The sequence below is a fragment of the Ceratotherium simum genome, chromosome 16 (genome assembly GCF_057802395.1).
Source record: "Ceratotherium simum simum isolate JZ-2026a chromosome 16, ASM5780239v1, whole genome shotgun sequence".
Taxonomy (NCBI): Eukaryota; Metazoa; Chordata; class Mammalia; order Perissodactyla; family Rhinocerotidae; genus Ceratotherium; species Ceratotherium simum.
In genome coordinates, this window is record NC_141915.1 from 36,014,190 (window position 1) to 36,036,232 (window position 22,043).

General features: G+C 49.3%; 2 protein-coding genes across 6 annotated transcripts; one reads left to right on the top strand and one right to left on the bottom strand.

Moving 5' to 3' along the window:
• The first annotated feature begins 332 nt into the window (after window positions 1–332).
• LRRC59 (leucine rich repeat containing 59) lies at window positions 333–14,441 on the top strand. Its single transcript, XM_004434684.3, has 7 exons — window positions 333–612; window positions 2,653–2,712; window positions 4,367–4,525; window positions 4,757–4,861; window positions 8,280–8,352; window positions 10,486–10,659; window positions 12,406–14,441. The coding sequence occupies exons 1-7, from the start codon at window positions 508–510 to the stop codon at window positions 12,648–12,650; spliced, it is 921 nt and encodes a 306-aa protein (XP_004434741.1). The 5' UTR covers window positions 333–507; the 3' UTR covers window positions 12,651–14,441.
• Window positions 14,192–22,021, bottom strand: EME1 (essential meiotic structure-specific endonuclease 1). Of its 5 annotated transcripts, none has more exons than XM_004434683.3 (9): window positions 22,002–22,021; window positions 19,871–20,682; window positions 19,658–19,785; window positions 17,031–17,120; window positions 16,809–16,930; window positions 16,491–16,617; window positions 16,152–16,267; window positions 15,175–15,364; window positions 14,192–14,922 (listed from the first exon to the last, which is right to left on the bottom strand). In XM_004434683.3, exons 2-9 carry the CDS (start codon window positions 20,655–20,657, stop codon window positions 14,746–14,748), a joined length of 1,737 nt encoding a protein of 578 aa, XP_004434740.1. In that variant the 5' UTR covers window positions 20,658–20,682; window positions 22,002–22,021; the 3' UTR covers window positions 14,192–14,745. The 5 variants fall into 5 exon arrangements, with proteins under 5 accessions (XP_004434740.1, XP_087297125.1, XP_087297122.1 ...); XM_087440999.1 differs by lacking the exon at window positions 22,002–22,021 and adding an exon at window positions 21,594–21,860 and having other exon boundaries at window positions 20,351–20,682; XM_087440996.1 differs by lacking the exon at window positions 22,002–22,021 and adding an exon at window positions 21,594–21,856.
• Between the last annotated feature and the right edge of the window lie 22 nt (window positions 22,022–22,043).

The following is a 22,043-nucleotide window of genomic DNA, read 5'->3' on the forward strand; positions in this document are numbered from 1 at the left end:
GATCTGATGAGGTCAGTTTTGGATGTGAACCAAGATCTTCTGGCCCTCAGTCCCGTGCCCTTTCGCCTCCTGGCGCTGCCAGCGACGACGCCCAAGCGCGCGCCCTCCAAGCCGCCGGGAAACATTGTCGCTCGGCTGGGCAACCCAACTCCGATCCTTGAAACTCCACCCCTCCGGCGGTGGCGGCGACTGCAGTGCGCTATCCTGGGAGCTAGAGGGCGCTCCCTCACGCGCTCGGGCCGCTCTGGCCCAGTCCGTCTCAGTGGCCGCGGAAGGTGACGTGGACACGGAAGTGGTCGTCGTCGCGGCGGCGCCGGTGGGAGCGGGGCGCGGGGCTCGGAGTGCGGCCGGCGGGTGGACGGGCGGCGGCGGTCTCGCACCTGCGGCGGCGGAGGACGCAGGAGTTGTTGGTTGGGTGCGAGTCCGTTGCCTTGACGAGCGGCTTCTCAGCCTCTTTCTCCTGCCCGTCGCAGCCCCGAAGCCGGGAGCCGCTCAACCGGCGTCACCATGACCAAGGCCGGTAGCAAGGGCGGGAACCTCCGCGACAAGCTGGACGGCAACGAGCTGGACCTGAGCCTCAGCGACCTGAATGAGGTCCCCGTCAAGGAGCTGGTCGGTACAGTCCCGCGAGGCCCAGGCGCCCAAGCGCGCCTGGCGCTGGCCCCTGCTTGGGCCGCCTCCTTTCCCGTGCCTCAATTTCCAGATCCTAGTACCAGGAGGGTGGGAGTGGGACTGAGTTTCCGGGGAGGCCGCGTCCGGCCCCGGTGTCCCTCCTGGGATGTACACGTGTCACTTTGGCGCAGTTCCAGAAGATGGAGAGGAGCTGCTTGTCCGGCCCTGGGCTGTTTACGGGTCAGAAGTGAATCACTCCCTATTTTGGGGGCTTTCACAGCGCTCAGCTCCGTGCCGGACCCAAAGTAGGTGCCCACGGAGCGGTTGCTGGCTGTATTCGGAGAATGAATGAACAAATGAATGAATGACGTGGTCCGAAAAGTAGGCCTCCGGGTAGACCTGGGTGTGGCCCAGAACCAGGCTTTTCTAGGAAGCTGGCAATCGCAGCTGGCTGCCCCACCCCTGAGGCGGCCTTCCTTGGAGAATGTGAAGTCTCACTGCTTGGTCGGCAAGGTCTCTTCCCTGCTCAGCTGAAACTGGCGGGAAGCCCATGCTGCCAGCGGCCCACCCCTCCACCCCCCTACTCTTGACCCCCACTCAGGAAACTGAGGCCTGAGGTCCCAGGGAGATTACACAACTAGTTTGTTGCCAAAGTGGAGTGAGGTCACGCATCCCTGCTTTTCCCACCACCCACCCCCACCATAGCCTCACTTTGGATGACCTACACGTTCCTCCCTGCCCTGAGGAAACTACATTTGCCTTTGGCCCTTGGCCCAGTCTTCCCTCCTCCTTGGCTGTGTAGTGTGGAGGTTAGAACGGGATTCCCAGTTCATATTCCAGCTCCATTGCTTAATAGCTGAGTGCCCTTGGCAAGCTAGTTAACCTTTGCCTAGATCTCCTTATTTATAATATGGTGATAATAGTTCCCATTTCATAGGAGTGTTGTGAGTATGAAATCAGATTGTAATGTAAAATACTCGGCAGGTAGCAAGTGCTGATGCATGTAGTTATTATCATGGCATTCTTCTCACTGTAACATCTAAAACTTTTTTAGGTGGCCAAACTTCATTCTTAGGAGTTTCTGACAGTTGGAAAGTGCAGGTTGGCCCAGGGTCCTTAACTGAATTTTTGCCTCCTTCCTCACCCCAGGAAGACTGCCAGCCTTGTTTCAGCCTGGCCCTAGGACTGCTGTCCGGAACTGTTTACTCCAGGCATCTGCTCAGCGCAGCATTGCCCTAGGGAGAAAGAAGGGTCAGTTTTGCCGAGCCTCTCCAGCCCTGAACACCATGGGAAAATGGAGATGGGCTGTGAGGGCCTTGTTTTCACTCTGGCATTCCTTCATTTACTCATTCATTCAGTCGTGAATCAGCCAACATGTATATTGAGTGCCTGGGAGGCCCTGAACTGGGGAATGTGGAAATCGCAAAGCTGTATTAGACACAGCCCCTGCCCTGAAACCTACAAAAGAGGGATGCTAGAGAAAATATTAACAGTGCTATGGAGAATTTTTAAGAATCTGTTTTCCTTTCTTGGATGTTCCACAGCCAAATCCCTACGCTTTGCATTCTTCCCTAGGTCATGGGTGACTGGCTCATTTTTTTTCTCTCCTGTCTTCAGGAACATTATACCTTAGTGCTGTTTTTTTAAAAGTCTTTCCTGGGCTGGCCCCGTGGCTTAGCGGTTGAGTGCGCGCACTCTGCTACTGGTGGCCTGGGTTTGGATCCTGGGCGCGCACCGACGCACCGCTTCTCCGGCCATGCTGAGGCCGCGTCCCACACACAGCAACTAGAAGGATGTGCAACTATCTACTGGGGCTTTGGGGAACAAAGGAGGAGGATTGGCAATAGATGTTAGCTCAGAGCCGGTCTTCTTTAGCAAAAAGAGGAGGATTAGCATGGATGTTAGCTCAGGGCTGATCTTCCTCCCAAAAAAAAGTCTTTCCTGATCGTGGGAACTTTCTCTGGAAAACGCTTTATTAGCAGATGTCACTGAATCATTCCATGTGTTGGTTTGACATTTTGTTCTCATTCCCTTTCTTAGGCTGCCCTCCCAAAGGCCACCGTACTGGATCTGTCCTGCAATAAACTGACTGCTCTACCGGTAAGACTGGCAAGCAGGCACGATTCCTTCTAGAGCCCGATGCTTCTCCTTCCTTTTTGGGGGACTTGTATCATAGGCATAATCTCAGGACAGGCCTGCACGCAGGCTACAACTGAATCCGAGTGTGTTGGGGGTGGAGTGGGGTGGTTGTCTCAGTGGGAAGGGAAGCCAGGTATAGAGTCCTCTTTCTTTAGAACAACGGGAAAGTCAGGCCACGAAAACTAAAGTCAACAGCTGGGTCACTTATTGGGTTCATCTTTTTTCTGCCTTATTTTATTCCTTTGAAAAATAGTTTACCTCCCTATTGCATAGAGGAGGCTAGAGACCATTTTGTAATTGCTCTGCATTCCAGAGAGAAAGCTGTTTATGAACAGCCTCCTTGTGCATCTTTTGATGGGGAACAGGAAAAAGTGTGATTTTATGGGACTACTGTATCATTGTTCTCCCAGTCCTTGAATTACTTGAGATACTTTTTCGTCTAGCATATCCAATCTATGGTCAAATCCTTTTGCTTTTTCTTGCACAACTTCTCCCAGTTCCCTTTTGCTCCAGCTGTGTAGGCACTGGAGTCCTTCAGCCCCGTCAGCCTCTCCTGGGTAATGGCAGTGCTCCTTCTCTGTCAGGCCTAAGTTTCTTGTCATTGTTGCCTTTTCCATCCATTACTGTGGCCATGTCACTCCTTGCCATACTCTCTTGGGCTCTGGCTCAGAGACCGAGTCTCAGAAGTTGGCACCTTCATTGGATCATTAGTCCGTTCTCCTCTCAGTATTCTCCTGGGTCTCACTTATCATCTATAGCATCTTCCCATAGCTATCAAGATCTGTTTCTAACATGGAAAAATAGCATCTGAGATCCCACTTTTTCAGGAAAGTATTTTCTCTCTCATTAAAGAAGGGTAGCAATTCCTTGCAACCTGACACCTGCTCTACACTCTGTCAGATGGTCACTCAGCACCCCAAGTGCAACTTTCAGGCTGAGTCTGTTCAGTTGTCGTGCCCTCCCTGAAGTGCAGATCCACTGGCGTTCACAAGTCCCCAGAGAACATGACTCATGTCTCGTTAGCTGAGGCTGGAGCATCACTTCAGCTGGGTGCTGAGCGAAGGCTTAGTGACAAGAGTGATGTTTTGAACTGTGCTGAAGAAGAGCCAGGATATGGGTAGGATGGGCCCTAGCCCCGTCAGTCAGTCAGTCATTCAGAGAACAGTCATTGAGCACCTGTGCTAAGTACTGTGCTAGGTGCTGCAAAGAAGGAATGCGAATAACACTGGGTGCTCAAGGGGTGCTTCGTCTTGTTAGGAAAATGGATGGTTGCACTATGTTTGACAGCTCCTGTGAGAGGTGAACGTAGGGTGCTGTGAGAGGACAGTGGGTCCCTAATCGCTCCAGGAGAGATGTGGAGGATGGGTTGGAAGGAGAACTGAGAGGGAAGGAACCCACACTTAATTTGTGTCTACTTTGTGCAAAGCCCTTTTGCATACGCCTCTCACTACTTCCCACCAGGGCTGATGAGTGAGTCCATTTTCACTGGATGTGGAATAGCTAGGAAAAGGTGGAGTCAAGATTTACACATAGGTGCCCCTGACTTGGGGGCTCCTGGACTGTTAGATGCAAGTGTGTGAGTCCGAGGCTCAGGTGTTCTCTCTTTGGGTCCTAGTCGGATTTCTGTGGCCTCACACACCTGGTGAAGCTGGACCTGAGTAAGAACAAACTGCAGCAACTGCCGGCCGATTTTGGCCGTCTGGTCAACCTCCAGCACCTGGATCTCCTCAACAACAGGCTGGTCACCCTGCCTGTCAGCTTTGCTCAGCTCAAGGTAACAATTCATGACCCCGTGTTTTGTGGCCAAGTGTGGCACAGGGCTCGGGAACGTGGAGCATGGCTGTGAGAAAGGCTGGCAGAGACACCCACCCTGTTGGAACTGCCTCAGATGGCTTTCCCTGCAGCTGGAACACAGAGGGACTTTCTTCCTGCTCATTTTGTTCCACTTCGAGGGACTCTGTGTGTGAACTTGGGCTTAGGCAGCCTCTCTGCCCCATCTCTTTAGAGCCTGAAGTGGCTGGACCTGAAGGATAACCCCCTGGATCCTGTCCTGGCCAAAGTGGCAGGGGATTGCTTGGATGAGAAGCAGTGTAAGCAGTGTGCCAGCAAGGTAAGACGAAGCTCCCGGTGTCACCTTCACATTCCCCCTTGGGACCTGCCTCTGCTGCCTCTTGTTTTCCGCCCCAGGACACTGTAGCTGTGTGTTGATTAAAGCACTAAGGTCTCAGTGAAACCTGTCTCCTATGAGCTATCAAGCAAAGGGACCTTTGTTTCTGTGTTTACTTCACAAGTAGTAGAATAATACCATCGTCTGCTCTACTGTAGTACTTCCATTAAGAAACTAGGACCTTGCAAGATCCAACACAGCTCTATGTCAACAGGTGTTTAAATGGGACAAGAGGGTTAGGGGCTGTGGCCTTTCTGAGTCACAGTTATGTAGGAATTTTGATAATAAAGGTATTGTTAATATTTGTAAGTTTATAGCTGTGAACAGGCACAGCTTGGGCAGATCTGGCATTTGATTTCAGTGGAGTCCTCTGACACAGGAGTGAGGAACTAAAGACAGCATGGAAGGCAAACATTGTTGGTGGCCAGTAGCCTTGAAGATGCCTTCCATTGCTTCTTAAGAATAGCACTATACCCACCTCTCAAAAACTCCAACTACAGTCGTTTCTTTCCCTCCAGCTTTAGAACACATTGCTGCTTCTCCAGCTGAGCACTGGATGACTTACATGGCTATGCTTAGGGGGCATGGTGAACAAAAAGATTTAACTTTAAATGCTAAAATTAACATAAGCGAAATGTGTGTATGATGGATCTCTATATGGATCTCAAGAGTAATGGCCTTTCTTTTCTTATTAGCTCAGGTCTTCTTATATAGTCTCATCATCTGTATCACCCATTGTTACAAGAAACCAAGCACAAAGTCAATGCAACCAAGTAGGCAAGGCAACAGTTTGCCCTTAGACGGGAATAGTACACGTGATCAGTGAATCCTGTTTTGAAGACTTGGTGCTTTAGGAGTGATGTCTGTTCTGAAGAGAAACAGTGGATACCACTGACCACTCATGCTTTACCTGTTTCATCTCATAATCGTCATGACCCTGGGAAGTAGGTATTACTTCCATTTCTCTGACAGGAGCAACCCTCAGTATGCATACACCTTTCATTTATCCACTTATTCATTCAACAAATAATATGTTGAACCATATGATACTGCTGATCCACAAAAGTAATTTTTACTGAGTGCAAATTTCTTTAGTACTCACATATATCTTCCAGACAAAGCTCCGGGTAGCACAGTGCATTTGTGGTAACTAAAGCCACGCTCCCTGGCACTGCTGCCCCAGAGCTTCAGCTGTCACCTTTAGGCATTGTAGGAGAGCGGCTTGGGGCAGTCAGAATGAGGTCATTTTTCTCCAGGAGTTAGTTTAGGTCTTACCAGCTCTGATGTAGTGGGTGCATGGATTAGTCATAGTTACTGATCAGCGTGGTGCAGAGTGAAGCACCTTTTAAAAACAATGTGTTAGTGCAACAGCAATCATCAAGTGCTTACTGTATGCGGTGGACTGGGATAGGTAGACCAATCTACCCTCCAGGGGCTCACAGTCTAGACTAGAGGAGTCTCTGATTTCTGAACCTGGTGTGTTTTCAGATAATTAACTCCTGATGTGTTGTAGCCAGAGTGAAAAAGGATATCTCTTAAACCTCTGAGCTCTTTATTTAGCCAGCTGTGCATCCCGTAAAACCAACTGAATAGTTGGTGCTTATTTAATAGTCAGAGTTCAGAGTGAGACAGAGACTTAGTACTGGGGCTGCCACCATCTGCCTCTCACTATCAAGCTTGACTTTGCTCCAGATCCTGCAGCTCCTCGTTGAGCAGCCAGTTTTTAGTAAACTTGACTTCCTTTGGAGAGGTGACAGCAGGTTCAAGTCCTAGGTTACCCAGGACAGAGTTCCTTGTGGCTTCAAACCAGGCTCTTGAAGGGAACTGCTTTTGCAGGCCTGCTCCGGAGCCCCTCTTATGATGGGTGTGTGCTTGTCTGAAGTTTCTACAAAATAAAAGAATTACATTTGAATACACGTCTGTTCTGGGCTGGCCCCGTGGCTTAGTGGTTAAGTGCGTGCGCTCCGCTGCTGGCGGCCCGGGTTCGGATCCCGGGCGCGCACCGACGCACCGCTTCTCCGGCCATGCTGAGGCCGCGTCCCACATACAGCAACTAGAAGGATGTGCAACTATGACATACAACTATCTACTGGGGCTTTGGGGGGGTGGGAATACACGTCTGTCCTGCAGATTGTTTAGTACAATAATGAAACAGACAATTTGCTGTCTTAATTTAGAATAGTTTAAGTTTTCTTCTTATTAATGCAGTAAAGAAGATAAAGTAACAAGCAGCTGTATTTATTGAGCATATATAATGCCAGGGGTTATGTTAGGCAGCCAGTATAAGTTATGTAATTTAATCTTCACAACAGGCCAGAGGAGTCTGTCTTATCTCTGTTTCCCAGATGAGAAAATCGCCTCAGAAAGGTTAAGTGACTTGCTAAGGTCACACAGATAGTAGGTGGTAGAGTCAGGATCGTGTTGGGGTCCAAGTTTACACTCTGTCCCCTACATCCAAGGAATACCAGCTTCTAAAAAACATGAACAAACCAAAAAAAAAAAAAAGTCTTTTACCTTCTCCCCTATCCATTCCCATAGTGAGAATCTCTGGCTGTTTCAGTCAGAGATCATCCATGACTAAGTCGACGAGGATTGGAGGGGCTCAGGGTGCCAGTGCACTGTGTGGTGTGTGGGCCCCATGGGTCTTTCCCTTGCTGAAAAGTGCTCAAAGGAAGGAGCACTAGAAGTGAGCAGAACAACCTCTGGTCTGGGAACTCTGAAGACCCGCACTCGGGCTGTGCTGCTTTCGAGCCACATGACGTGGACTGATCGCCATATCAGAGCCTCGGTTTCCTTCCTTTTGAAATGGGAAGCCAGTCACTTCATCACACGTGTATTGAGTGCCTATTATTAGCTAAGCTCTATGCTCGCCTACAGACAGGGCAGTAGTCCCCCCTCTTAGGGAACTTAAGGTCTTATGACTGAGATAGATAAGGAAACTCCCCAGGACTGGGAGGAGGGGATCCTGCGGTAGCCGAAAGAGGGAGGTCAGGAAAGCATCTTAGGGGAGGTGCTGTCCCTGCTCATCAAGAGTTGCTGGGAGACTTAGATGAAATCGTGTGTGTAAGAGTGGTTGTAAATGGCGGGACTTCTTACAGATTCCACTTGGCATTGTGTTTCACAGACTTTTTTCTTGACAGTTCTAGTGACCTGGGCTCATATGACTCTTCTCCAAGTAGGGCTGGTGCAGTAAGTTAGGATACAAAGAAAGGATTTACTCCATTAACTCTGCATTGCTGCCAGGCCCAGGGTGATCTGGGACCTTGAGAAGAGCAGTCTGTTTTGAGACTCCGCTGAGCAGACATGTGAGCTGAGAAGACTACTGCTTTGAGTAATTCAGCTCCCTCCTTCCCCTTTGCAGGTGTTACAGCACATGAAGGCCGTGCAGGCAGATCAGGAGCGAGAGAGGCAGCGGCGGCTGGAAGTAGAACGAGGTAGGTGGCCATCACTCCTCTAGTCATCTTCCGGGTCCTTATCCGAGCCAGCTGATTCTCTCGTGCTTCAGGAGCTAGAATCCAGTAGAAGAGTCGTGAGGAGCAGTGGGGAGCAGTGCGGTGGTAGACAGCATCATCTTTATCTGACGATTCTCTCTCTGGTCCCGGCTTCTCCACTGAGCTCCAGAGTCATGTTCAACTGCTTGCCTTTCGTGTCTGCTTGGAGGGTTAATAGGTATCTCAAATTAAACATGGCTGAAACAGATCCCCTTCACCCCCTCTCACTGTTCCCCCATAATAGGAGATCACCATCATTGCAGTTATTCAAGCCTAAAATTGGAAAGACCTCATTCCCATATCCAGTCTGTCAGCAAGTCCTGTACGTGACCATTTCCCCACCTCCAGAACCACCACCGTAATCAAGCTACCATCCTATGGACTACCATAGTACCTCCTAACACGATGTCCTGTCTCCATACTTGTGCCCTCTCCACAAAGCCATTTTCCACATAGCAGCCAAGGAGATCTTTTTAAAACTTGAATCAATTATGCTGCTATTTGCTTAAAACCTTCTAATGGCTTCCAGTTGAACTTAGAATGAAATTCAAACTCAGTAATATGGCTGACAAGGCCTGCCACAGCCCAAGCTTGCTGGCCTCTCTGGCCTTGTTCCATACACAAGGGAGAGAATGCTGTTAACTTCCACCACTCTGCTGTCGCTTGAACATATAAAGTACAGGCTCACCTTAGAGGCTTTGCTTGGTTTCCGTTTCCCTCAGATCTTCACATGGCTGACTTCCTGTAGTCCCTCATGTCTCGCTCAGATGTTGCCTGAGGTTAACCCTTTTGGAACCATCTAAACTAGAATGGCCATCCCATCTGTCATTCTCCGTCACATCCTCTGTTATTTCCTTTATGGCACATATCACTGTCTTTTTACTATTTGTTCACTTGTTTATTGTCTCTCTCCTCCTGTAGAAAGTAGATAACTTAGGCACTAGAACCTGACTTATCTTCACTGCTACATCTCGAGCACTTAGAACAAGGCCTGGCACACAGTAGGTGCTCTGTTGACTGGCTGGCTGACTTCTGAGCCCCCTTACTGGAGGGCTCCCATGGTTAGAGGAGGGATGTGTGCAGTACTGGTTACAGCAGTCCCTGAGGTGGAACCCCTGAGTTATGACCGTCCGTTTTACGTGTATGGCTGCTGTGGTGCCCATGTTTACCCTGACCACTGCTGCTTCTGCTGCTTGACAGCACATGTTCTCTTGAGGCTGGGTGTAGTGTGTTCTTGGCATTCTCAGTGCCCAGCTGGAACTTGGAGCTTGTTTGTACGTGGAGAAGCAGTGGAAAGCTACAGTACTTATAGTGCTACTATTCAGTTACATGATGGTTCAAATAGGCTTTTCAGCCCTAAAAGGACATTTCACCATCATTTGTGGCATTCTGGCTTTGGAAAAATGTACTTCAGGCTTCCAAATAACTAATTTGGAAATGCATTTTTAGAACCCAGTAATTTGTAAGTGGGGTCCAGCGTGTAAGCAGACTTGGGCTGTGAAGTAAATCTGAATGTGTTACGTGGACTCCTGAGTTGAAGTCTAGTGAGTCCTTCTGACAAACTATTAGTCTCACTTTCTCGGGAAAACATTTCCATCATCTCTAACCCTGGACCTGAGTGCTTGCTTTCTCTGCTTACTTGCCTCCCCACACCACATTCTTTTCCGAAGCTTGGGAAGATAGCAATCCCGTAGAATCAACACCTCCCTTGTTTCTTCTCATCTCTGAGCTGGGTAGTTGCTGTGCCTTCTGCATTAGTACCTAATTCTAGAGGAGCACCAGACTCAGCACCCACACCTTTCTCCTGTCCCCCTTGCTACATCACCCTAATCTCTGCTGCTTGTGGCTAGGAACCCCTTGATAAGAACCCATTCAGCAAACCTTGAGAGCAGCTTATTGTATTTTAGGGAGGGCTTACTTCCCAGAGAGCAGAAAGACAGCTGTTTCCTTTTAATATATCCTATGTGACCCATGGCATGAGGGAAAAGGAGGCTGAAGCCATACTTTTAGTCACTTGGGAAAGCACACTGGAAAGTTTGTGGGAGAGAAGTCATTTTGGGGTATATTTTCTTGCAGAGGCCGAGAAGAAGCGGGAGGCCAAGCAGCGAGCTAAGGAGGCTCAGGAGCGGGAACTGCGGAAGCGGGAGAAGGCAGAAGAGAAGGAGCGCCGGAGAAAGGAGTATGATGCTCTCAAGGCAGCCAAGCGGGAGCAGGAGAAGAAACCTAAGAAGGAAACAAATCAGGCCCCGAGTACGTTTGCTCTCAGTTTGCACGGGTGCAGTGGGGTGACTCGCTTATGTTTTCAGGCAGAGATGAGTGAGTGAGTGAGTGAGCAAGCAAGTTTGCAAACCTTGTCAGATACAATATACTCTAAGGCCTGGGAGTAACTCTGGGGCGTTTGCTTATGGGGAATGGGGGTCTCTCCTAAGGAGTGAGTGCCCGGCTGGTGTGTTTCCTCAGAGCCATGTGCTTATGTCCATGTGTTTTGGTCAGATGTGGCTTAAAGCATTCCTAGAACAGGGAGTTGCACATTTTGTAGGGGTTAGATTCCTAAAATCATTGAGAGAGGCAAAGATTGCATATGGTCAGATTACCCTTAAAAGTCCCTCATGTCATCTGTGAAGTGTCCTGGGTGTGTTTTGAGTGTGTGGTGCCATCTCAGTAAAGCCAGCACCGCCTATGGTTGTCTTTCCAAGTTGGAACAGATCACTCTCTTTTTGCTTGAACACCACAGGAATCATTTGGCCTGCATTCAGAGAGCTGTTGTATAAAAACACTTGTCAGTGTTTTGCCTGAATATGTCCAGTTGAATTTGTATAGTGATGTGGCTCCATGTACAGAGGAGGATCGCAGACCCTCTGGGCCCAAAGGGACCCCCGAGGGAGAGGCACCTGAGGGGGGAGGAGCTCTGTAGGGAGGGTGGAGGCCCGTGGCCCTGTCACTGCTCACTCTCCTTGGCCTTGAGCAAGTCACCTAACCTCACCACCCTTTTTGTCTCCTTGTGTAAAATGAGGATCATACCTCCTTATAGTGATAGGATTAAATGAGAACATCAGTGTGACAGGATCATGCAGTTCTTGGCGTGTGGGTGCTCAGTCAAGTCTCAAAATTTTGCCTAAAAATCAAATCAGTTTTTTTCTAATTATAAATTTAATATGTGTTCACTGCAGAGAATTTAGAAAAGTCCCATATATATATCAGTAAATGGCAATTAACCTGTAGTCCCCCATTCCCAGCAGTAATCACTGTTAACAATATGGTGTACCTTCCAGGCTTTCTTTTTATGTGCATCTTATATAATAATAATGACTTTAACAATATTAATAACTCTCAAACCTGTTTCCCTTAATGGGCAGCACTCTATCTATGCTTGATGCCTCCTGATAAGGCCCTCCCCCAATCCCGAGGGGCCTGGATTGTCACCATGTTATGGAGGATAACTTAGGACCCTGGGGACTGTGTGTGCTAAGTGAGACATGGAGAAAGAGTTCCAGTTTTGGGTGTACTCCCTTGAGATCCAAGGGAGAAGGTGTTTATGTTTCAGTCTCTGCATAGCAAAGTTTTTTTTTTTTTTTTTTTTTTGAGGAAGATCAGCCCTGAACTAACATCCAATGCCAATCCTCCTCTTTTTGCTGAGGAAGATTGGCCCTGGGCTAACATCTGTGCCCATCTTCCTCCACTTTATATGGCATGCCGCCACAGCATGGCTTGACAAGCAGTGCGTCAGTGCGCGCCTGGGATCCAAACCTGCAAACCCTGGGCGGCCAGAGTGGAGCGCGCGCAGTTAACCGCTGCACCACTGGCTGGCCCCTGCATGGCAAAGTTTTTAAGAGCTCAGATGTTCTTAGGACAGTTTTCTCTTCAGGGCCTGGAGAGTTGTCGTTAGAGAAGAGGGGGTATATGGATCTGCATGGAGGAGACTAGCATTGCTTGGTAGAGTGTGGGTCTCCCCAAACTGACTGAACTTTTTTGTCTATTGTGACTTTGTCCCTCAAGAATCTAAGTCCGGCTCTCGCCCACGGAAGCCACCACCCCGGAAACATACCCGGTCCTGGGCTGTGCTGAAGCTGCTGCTGCTGCTGCTGCTGTGTGTGGCCGGCGGGCTGGTTGCTTGTCGGGTGACAGAGCTGCAGCAGCAGCCCCTCTGCACCAGTGTGAACACCATCTACGACAATGCGGTCCGGGGCCTGCGCAGCCACAACATCCTCCAGTGGGTCCTGCAGACCGACTCTCAGCAGTGAGCTTGTCCTCAACACCTGCTGCCTCCCAGCCTTGGAGCTTGGATTCCTATGGAATTGGGTTCTGCTGGACACAACCTCTTTTTAGCATCAGACCTACCTGCCATCATCAAATGGCTGCTGATTGGTACTTGAGACCTCCTCTTTGTAGGACTTCTTTGTTCCTTAGTCAGGGTTCCCTGGTGGAATAAGGAGAAATGGGAGGTGGGAACAGTTACCTGCATGCCTAAAGGAACAGGCTGGGGGTGGGAGAGGAAAAAACATAGCCTTTTCTAGTTGTTATACAAAGCTGTGTAAAGGCAAGGCTCATTTCTACTAAATGGTCAGCTGTCACTACATTTACATGTTTTTTATGTCACAAACCCTTCCTTTCATCCCTCCCCGGGTAGCCAGGGCAGATCAGGAGGCAGTGTGTTTTTGGGGACTAAGGGAACACCACACTCAGCAAATCTAGCCTAAATTGGGGGGGTGGGGCGTACTTGTTTTCTTAAGGACCTCAGACATTCAAACATTTTAATAACCATACAAACTCTCAGGCTGTGAAAGGGACTTCAGGACCATCCAGTCTAATATAACACCTGCAGACAGGAAAACAGGCCTTTCATGACTTGCCTACTAGACTGGTCTCCTAGCTAGTTTGAGGCAGAACTGGAGTCCCACTCGGGTATCCTTTCTTTCTTTTCCATCATTTTGCCTCCTTAATAATGTCCCAAGAGGACAGGACTCACACCAGAATTGAGTATCTCTCAGCCAGAGTATAGAATCTTCCATGGCAGACAGATTCATGACCCACAAATGGAAATCTCAATGCCATGAGGGTCTTGGGCAGCTCCTGTGGAGTCCTGCCCCAACTTATGTGGCTTCCATAAAATGGAGATGGTCCAGCCTCCTTGCCTCAGTTTCAGAGCATTAACTCCCCAATTGCCAATAACCAGGAAGGCGGACCCTTGCAAAGCCATTGTCTATGACAGCTCTGTTAGTGACCATCTGTTAGTGGTTGGTATGACTAAATACCTCAAAGGCAACCTGAAAACTCAAGTTTCATGGAGACGGGTTTAGAATTGTTTGATTCTAGACCTATAACTACACCTGCACAATGAAGGGAAACCAGTAGCACCATGGAGTTTCAAGAGTGGGGCGTTCACTCATGACCACCACAGATAAGGGCAGCACTGTCCATTCTCTTGTCTGCCAGATTAAGCATTTTCTTGCTCTGTGGCCTCCTTTGCCTCATCTTTTCACAGCAGCTAGATGAAGGGATCAGAAATGGCTGTGTCATGGTGCTCATTCACTAAAAGCTCCCAATTGCAAGCTCCTTGCCTCTCCCCAGGGAGAGCAGGAACCTGTCACAGTTCAGAGACTAAGGTCAGGGTCCAGCTTTTTAGCCCTAGTGGCCCATTTGGATAGGACTGCCACTCATGGCTGTCTTGATACTGGAAGAAATGACTTGTTCTCTCCTTCCCCAAGGATAGCTCTGCTGCGTAGGCCCACACCTTACTCATAATCACTACACATTCCTTTAGTCTTCCTCCAAGCTCCAGAGCCATTGGTACAAATGCTTTATTGAATCTAAACACAGAGTACATAAAATGAGACTGAGAGAATACAGAAGTCAGCATAGTGATTGCACCCCTGTTCCCTGGCTGGTCGAGGCAGCTCCAGTGGGTGAGGAAGGCTGGAGCACACCCAGCCTGGGTAAGCCAGCCCACCAAGGGCAGTTCACTCATGATCTTGAGATTTGATGCTGAGGTTCTTTTGGATTTCTACAATTATTAAATATGTGTCTGAGTGGTCTGTCTTTGTTCCTTTGTATTTTGAGGGCTGGCTGGGGCAGGGGTAGGGGTGGTTTATACATGGCAGCTGATTTTTGCTAGGAGAGGCACATTAAATGCTGGTGAAGTACATGCAAGTATCTCAGCCTTCTGCCCCAAGTTGACAGGTAGGGAGACTTTCACACAGAACGACACCCAGGAAGAGTCTGTTGGCCTGACCCAGCCTTGGGTTCGGGAGGCGCTTCCAATCTCTGCTTTGTAGTCATGTTCTGAGCTGGGTGAGGCGGACGTCTCCAGCTGTCTATCCTTGTCCTTGAGGGCTAGCATCAGTCTGCAGTGTCTAAAGAGAGATCTGGCTGCAGAGTGCTCATCTGAAGGTAGATACGCCTGGACAGCTCTGGTCCAACTCGGCGGGAGGTGGATGTCACACCTTCCCCACGGCGCACCTGTATGTCTGCAAGCAAATTCTGGCGTTCTTGCTCCGAAAAACACCGCCGATAAGCCTGAAAGTAGTAAATGACCTCTTAGTATACCACGTGGTCATTCCTCATCCATGAACAAGGGGGCAGTTGACTTGGGTTGGGGGTGAGAACCTGTCCTCCCTCCCTGGGTCAGTGTCAACAACTCTGATCTTAGCAGACCTGCACTGTTGACCTAGAGGCATTCTTGGGCCCTCACCAGTGCTATCCATGGAAACCATCTGGGAGTCCGCTAAGGCCAGAGGGTGCTGGGTGCTGACACCGGGAACAGCATACCTGGACCAGGAGCTGTGGGGAAGGATAGGCATCCATAACAGCACTGGCCATTTCCAGGCTGACGCGGTTCAACTGCTGGATCTGTCTCCTCCAGACCAGTGCAAGTCCTCTGCCAGCGCGGTCCACCTTTGCCCCTCCAGCCCAGTCACTCTCCAGGCAGAAGGAGAAATTAGTTTGATCTCGGAGCTTCCTGCCAACAGCACAGTTGAAGAGCTGTGAGTCACTTGTTACTCTCTTGCACCTGTCCCGTTAACTGGGAACTTAAAACCCTTCCTCCACTGACCTCAGAAGAGGTGGGTACAGTGTTATATCTGACGCATTTGAGTGCTCGCTTTGTTCCCAAGCAGTGCTACTTGCTGATTCCCTTAAAAACGATATCTAGTCCTTTTTCATTAAAAGAGAAGGTAACAGAAAAGTACTGGACTCTTTTATGTTGAGACTGGTTTGTATTGACCTGAGAGGCAGTGTGTAAGGGGTAGGCAGAAGGTACTAGGTATCAGGCAACTGGGAGTCTAGTTCTGGTTCTAACTTGCTAGGAGCTTAGACAAGCCAGTCTCCTCAGGCCTCAGTTCCCTCAGGTATAAAATCAGGGACTTGGACTGGATGGTCTCAGGTCCCTTATTAATTTTAAATTCTGACTATGAACAATCCTTAAACTAAGTAGGCTAAAAATGTGTTTTATGAGGACTTATTACATTGTGATCTGACCTGTAATGAATCCTGGTAACCTGGCCGACTTGTCACCCAGTACCAACCTGCAGAACACAAACTTCCACATAAGCTAAAGCAGAACATTTTAAAGGGACTGAGCTTGAGGGCTCTTCCCAGGAATGCCCAGAGGAGGTCAGCTCCTGCCTCAAGCTTGAGAGACAATGGGCTGACAGCAGAGCTGAGGGGAAAGGGACATCTTTGGGTACCAGAACTGCTGTAAAGGACGAGGCCCAGCATTGGAGCCAGGACTGGCCGGGGGCACTCACTTGAAGGGCGCCTCAGCCACAGCCTTTGTGAACGTGCATGCGAAGTCAGCCAGCTCTTTCCAGCTCTGCACAACTCGAGCCTGTGCCTGTGTGTGTAGCTGCAGATCCACCAGTGCCTAGAAACCCAAAAGCAGGATGGACTGGAAGGGCGGAGAGAGACAAGTTTGAAGTTGTTCCCCTCTCACTTCCACTGAAGCTGCACCCCAGCCCCTTGGCTCCCTGTGTGGCCCCTTCTCTCCTACTTGGTGCCAGTGCAGAAAGTACGGCCAGCAGGCATTTTACTCTTTATCAATAGCAAAGCGGGCACCCAAGCTGACTCGGGCAACACGAAGTTCTTACCTCTTCCACGTCTACCCTGGACACCAGGGGCCTTGTGTTGGCCTCTGGTTGTCTCTGCTGCTGCTTCTCCTTGGCCTGTTCTCTATTTGCCACTCCCTGTTTCCTTCTCCTTGGAGGATTCGGAGCACTGGAGCAGGGAAGGAAATCAAAGGGCAGCAGTTCCAGGCTGAGCTCAGGCAGAAGGGGTGTGAGAAGAGTGGACCAGAGCGTCTCCCAGGCCTTGTCAGGGATGCTATCTTGCAGAGGGACCCAGATCTGGGATGAATGAATTCACCCCTGTTGGCCCAAGAGTTGCCCCCTTTAATGCTAAATCCAAACCTGAAGCTCTTCTCCTGATCCACAATCACCAGGGACAGAGCTTTCCCCGCTGTCCTTGCTGTGACGTCAGTTACAAAGCTCCGAAGTGTTTCCTTCCCTTTCTCGGTGCTGCCCAGACTTCCCTGCGTGAAGTGGCAGAAGCTGCATTAATTCTTGCTCCCTACAGACAACCCTATCCTCAACCCTATGCCTCAGCACCCACCCCCCTTTGGCTCTACCCACCTGCTTGAAGTTGCAGATCATGGACACAAACGCCTCTGCCAGGAGCAGCACCAGGACCATCGGCTCCTCCACCCAGCCCTCCTCTCCATCCTGCCAAAGGACCCAGAACCCAGCAGAGGGAGGCAGGTCAGCAGGTGCTCAGCACCTGCGAGAGAGTCCCAGGCCTCCTGGGTGAATGAACTCACCCCCATCAGCCTAGCCCATTTTGCATTATATTTTTTCTTTTGGAATAAAGTCACAGTGGCAAGAAACAATAATCCGTGACCCTGTTCCTCCCCAGTGCTCAACTCCTGATGCTCCAGTTCAACCTTGGTGCACTGCATCTCAAGAGGCAGTGCATAAGCAAGGAACGTTAGTGAGCTGACGGGCTGAGAAGTGACTGCCAATATTTCTATTCATTTTGAATAGGGGAGTGGAAGGAAAGGAGACCCTTCCAAAGGATGTGGTACAAATAAGTAACTTGGGCTTTGAGGGTAGATGCCAACGATGAGCTGAGTGGCCCTTACAAACACGTGGTTTTGTGTGACAAAGATAAGAACCATAGGGAAACTTCAGTCTGTGAGAGCACCTCCTCTTCACCACAGCCAGGGCATAATCAAAGCCAAGGCCGCCTCCCAGCAGACAGTCCCACAGTGGTGCAGTATTATAGAGTGATCGAGAGCAGGGCTGTGCAGGGCTTTCTGACTGGCTCCCTGTAAGCAAAAGCTAAGACCCATAATAACAGCGACGTGTAAGTGGGAGGAGCTCTGGGTTCTAGTTCCCACTCAACCACTGATCAGCTGTGATCCTTAACAAGGCTTTCAACTTCTCTGAGCCGCAGTTTCCCCACCTGTGATGTGGGGGGAAGCATTTCTTCCTTACAGGATAGCTGTGACCGAAACATAAGAGAGAGAGTGAGGGACCGGCCCTGTGGCTTAGCAGTGAAGTGCGCGCGCTCCGCTGCTGGCGGCCCGGGTTCGGATCCCGGGCGCGCACCGATGCACCGCTTCTCCGGCCACGCTGAGGCCGTGTCCCACATGCAGCAACTAGAAGGATGTGCAGCTATGACATACAACTATCTGCTGGGGCTCTGGGGGAAAAAAATAAATAAATAAAATTATATTAAAAAAAAGAGAGAGTGGGGGCCCGCCCCGTGGCTTAGTGGTTAAGTGCGCATGCTCCACTGGTGGCCCAGGTTCGGATCCCAGGCGCGCACCAACGCACCGCTTGTCAGGCCATGCTGAGGCCACGTCCCACATAAAGAGGAGGCAGATTGGCACAGATGTTAGCTCAGGGCCAGTCTTCCTCAGCAAAACGAGGAAGATTGGCACTGGATGTTAGCTCAGGGCTGATCTTCCTCAAGGAAGGGAGGCAGGGAGGCAGAAAAAAAGAGAAAGTGTGGAAGTGCCTTGAAAGGATAAACTGCTTTGTGAATATAAAGGTTTGCTAATACCCCAAATTAAAAAGTGTGTAATTGCCCTAAATTACTGAGAAAATTATGAGATCCAAACAAGAGAGGAAAAAAATCTTAATGTTTCATCACTAGACTCTTGAAAATGAGGGGTGGAGTATTTTGGATTCACAGATAAGAGGAGTGGAAGGCACAAGAGCTGTAGTAACCCGAGGAGCCCGGACAGTGAAGGAACATTTACCGTGCGCCTACTACATGCTCAGTGTGTGGTTATCTCATTTAGTCTCCACAACAGAGGGGACTGAGAGGGACTAACCGTGTCCTCATTTTATACATGAGGCACAAAGAAATAATTTGCCCAGGGTCATAGCAATAAAGCCATGAGACTGGGATTCAGACACGAGCCCGCCCTTTCCCAAAGCCCAGTTAGAGAGAACTAGGAATCCTGTGCAGATTATCTTCCCTCTGCCCACAGATCCACTCTCCACCCTTCCCTACTCTGTTGTCTGCTGGAGGAGGGTGATCTCTACAGACCACATCGCAAGGGGTGCACGCCCTCTGGCTGGGTATGGCCAGTGGGAACCCAGCAGGAGATAGGAAGGAGGGAGGAGTGAAGTCAGGGTATGGCTTTCCCTGGCTCCCTCCCAATGGGGTCACCTAGGTTTGCCTACACTCCTCTACTGGAGGTCAAACTTCTCTCAGGTGGGTTCTCTTTACATTTCTCTCTCCTTCCCGATTTTTGTAAACACTTCCTCCTCTCATCCCTTCAGGCCTAGGCATGGAAACAGCTATGCCAGTGGTTCTCAACCAGGGGCGATTTTTCCCTACAACAGACATCTGGCGATATCTGGAGACATTTTCCATTGTCACGATGGGGAGGGGTGCTACTGGCATCTACTGGATAGATGCCAGGGATGCCACCTAAGCATTCTACAATGCACAGGATAGCCCAGCACAACACGATTATCTGATCTGAAATGCAAACAGTACCTGAGGTGCAGAAACTGGTTAATGCTGTTATTACCGTGAGGTACTGAGCTGACCCTTGTAGTTTCCTTGTACCCTGCCCACGCCTTAGAAAACACTCCCTTTATTAAATCCTCCTCAAATTATCCTAAATTGAGTGTGCCATCTGTTTTCCTGCTGGGGCCTTGACTGATAGATATCCTTTAGAATAAAAGCATATTTATCCTGTAACTCTAAAGGGGAGGAGAGAGATCAGCCAGAAAACCCCTACCTCGGCTGGCCCAGCCCTCCTCCTCCAGGTGATGCTGTGAGGCACGGCCTGTGCCTCAATCACACAGCAGCATTCCATGGACTGCAGTGCTCCGAGGAGCTGGCCCCCACCTCCCATCTGTAACAGCACTGCAACAGATGGGAAAGGGGCTGTCAGTGGGTGGCCCAGAAGGCAGTTAACTCAGCATAGGGTGAAGACAGATGCTATGAGGACCTGGATCCAGCACCACAACGATGTGCTTTAAGCATTCCTCTGGCCTCTGAGCTTTCAGCCCATTAACCAGTGCTGCCTTCTTCTTCCTTTCCTGTTGTCTCAGGGTGCTTTCCTTCTGGCTTGCTTGTCCCCGCTGCTGGCATCCCTGTGAGCCTTTCTTCCGGACCTTCTGACTACGCTTGGTTCTCTTCTGAGGCAGGGCGTCCTCAGCATTCGTTTTGATTACTGTCCAGCTGTTGCTCTGGACAGGGCAGGTACCTTGGTAGGCTGGAAGCTGATGGCATGGATTGTCTACCAAAAGGTCTTTGTTATTTAATGCACGCCTCTCTGAGGTGTCACAGAGGGGAACATCAGGGATCTTTGGAAAGGGCTGTTTTTTCCAGTCACATAATGCTCCTTCATAATTTTGATGATCTACAATACTTTTAACTGGGGAGCTAGAGTCCTTGGGGCTCAGCTGCTTGTGGGTCAAAAACTTACATGTAAGCCTCTCAGCCAGGGGAACAAATTCCTCCTCATCTTCACTTCCACTGCTTAGCACCCTGACTGGCTCGGTTTGTATGACAGTTGCGGCCGTGTCTGGAACAGGTGATGGATCTTTCAACCGTGGTGATGAAGGACAGGAAGCCTCAGAATCTGAAGTGTCAACCACTACAATCTTCTCCTCCCTCTGAGGGTGTCTTCTCTTTGCTGAAGATGGTTCCTTCTTTAGAAAGGCAAATGTTGGCAACTCCTCAGAGTCACTCTCACTGGATTCCAGTGAGAGTGATGACTTCTTGAGAGCCATCAATACGTGCTATCAAATTAATTCCCTAAAAGGAAAAGAGAGAGGAGACAGAGACTCAATCAATTCAGTCTACTAGAGGTGTTCTATGGCCTAGCTTTATGGAAATAAATACAATATATAGAGAAATAGAGAAACAGAGAAATAGGAGAGGGTCCCAACACGTTCATTCTGGGACTCAGAACAGTTACGTCTGTAGCCTAACAGGAACCCTCTTCAAATCCTTTCTAGGCCAAGGTGAGGTATAAGCAAAGTGGAAGTTACTATTACAAAATTTTAATGGGGTAGTAACAAGACTCAACAGCACCCCCTTGTTGATCTCTGCATTTGAACTGGAGATGCCAAGTCATCCTTTTTTAAAAAATTGAGATATAACTCACATACCACAAAATTCATCCTTTTAAAATGTACAGTTCAATGGGTGGTTTTTGGTATATTCACAAAGTTGTACAACCATCACTACTACTAATTCCAGAACGTTTTCATCACCCTAAAATGAAATGCCATAGCCATTAAGCAGTCACTGTCCATTTCCCCCTCCCCTAGCCCCTGGCAACCACAAATCTACTTCTATTTCTAACGATTTGCCTATTCTGGATATTTCGTATAAACGGAATCATACACTACGTGGTCTTTTGTGACTGTCTTCTTTCACTTAGCATTATGTTTTCAAGGATAATTTACGTTGTAGCATGTCAGTACTTCAATTTTTCCGGCTGAATAATATTCCACTGTATAGATATGCCACATTTTGTTTATCCATTAATTACTTGATAGATATTTGGTTTGTTTCCATTTTTTTGGCCATTATGAATAATGCTGCTGTGAACGTTCACGTCCAAGTTTTTGTGGGGACGTATTTTCAACTTTCTTGCATATATACCTAGGAGTGCAGTTGCTGGATCATATACAAAAGACATTCCTCGAACAAATATTTACCAGTGCTGTAGATGTGACACGGGATGAGCAATGTAACCTTTCTGGGCTTTCTTCTCTAGTAAAATAGGAATAACAACAATACCTACTTTAGAAGGTTGTGAGAAATAAATGAAATCATGCATCTGCAACGCTTAGTACAGTATCTGGCACAGGGTAGGCGCTCAGTAAAGTAAGCAGAATGACTAGGGAGGGACCTTATCCCTGTCTCCCTGACTCCCGCAAAACGAGGGATCGGCCAAGCCGGCTCCTGCCGGGCACGCTCCGCGCCTCTCACCCCGGCCCCAGGGCGGGGCAGTTCCTCCCCACTCTGCGGTCCAGGACGCCCTGGCCACCAAGCCTCTGCGGAACAGGGATCAAGAAGGAAGCCCTGCCCCGCCCGCCCGCCGCGCCAGCAGCCGCTACGCTCACCTGCGACTTCTCGCGCCACTCTTTCAACTGTCTCGCACGCCC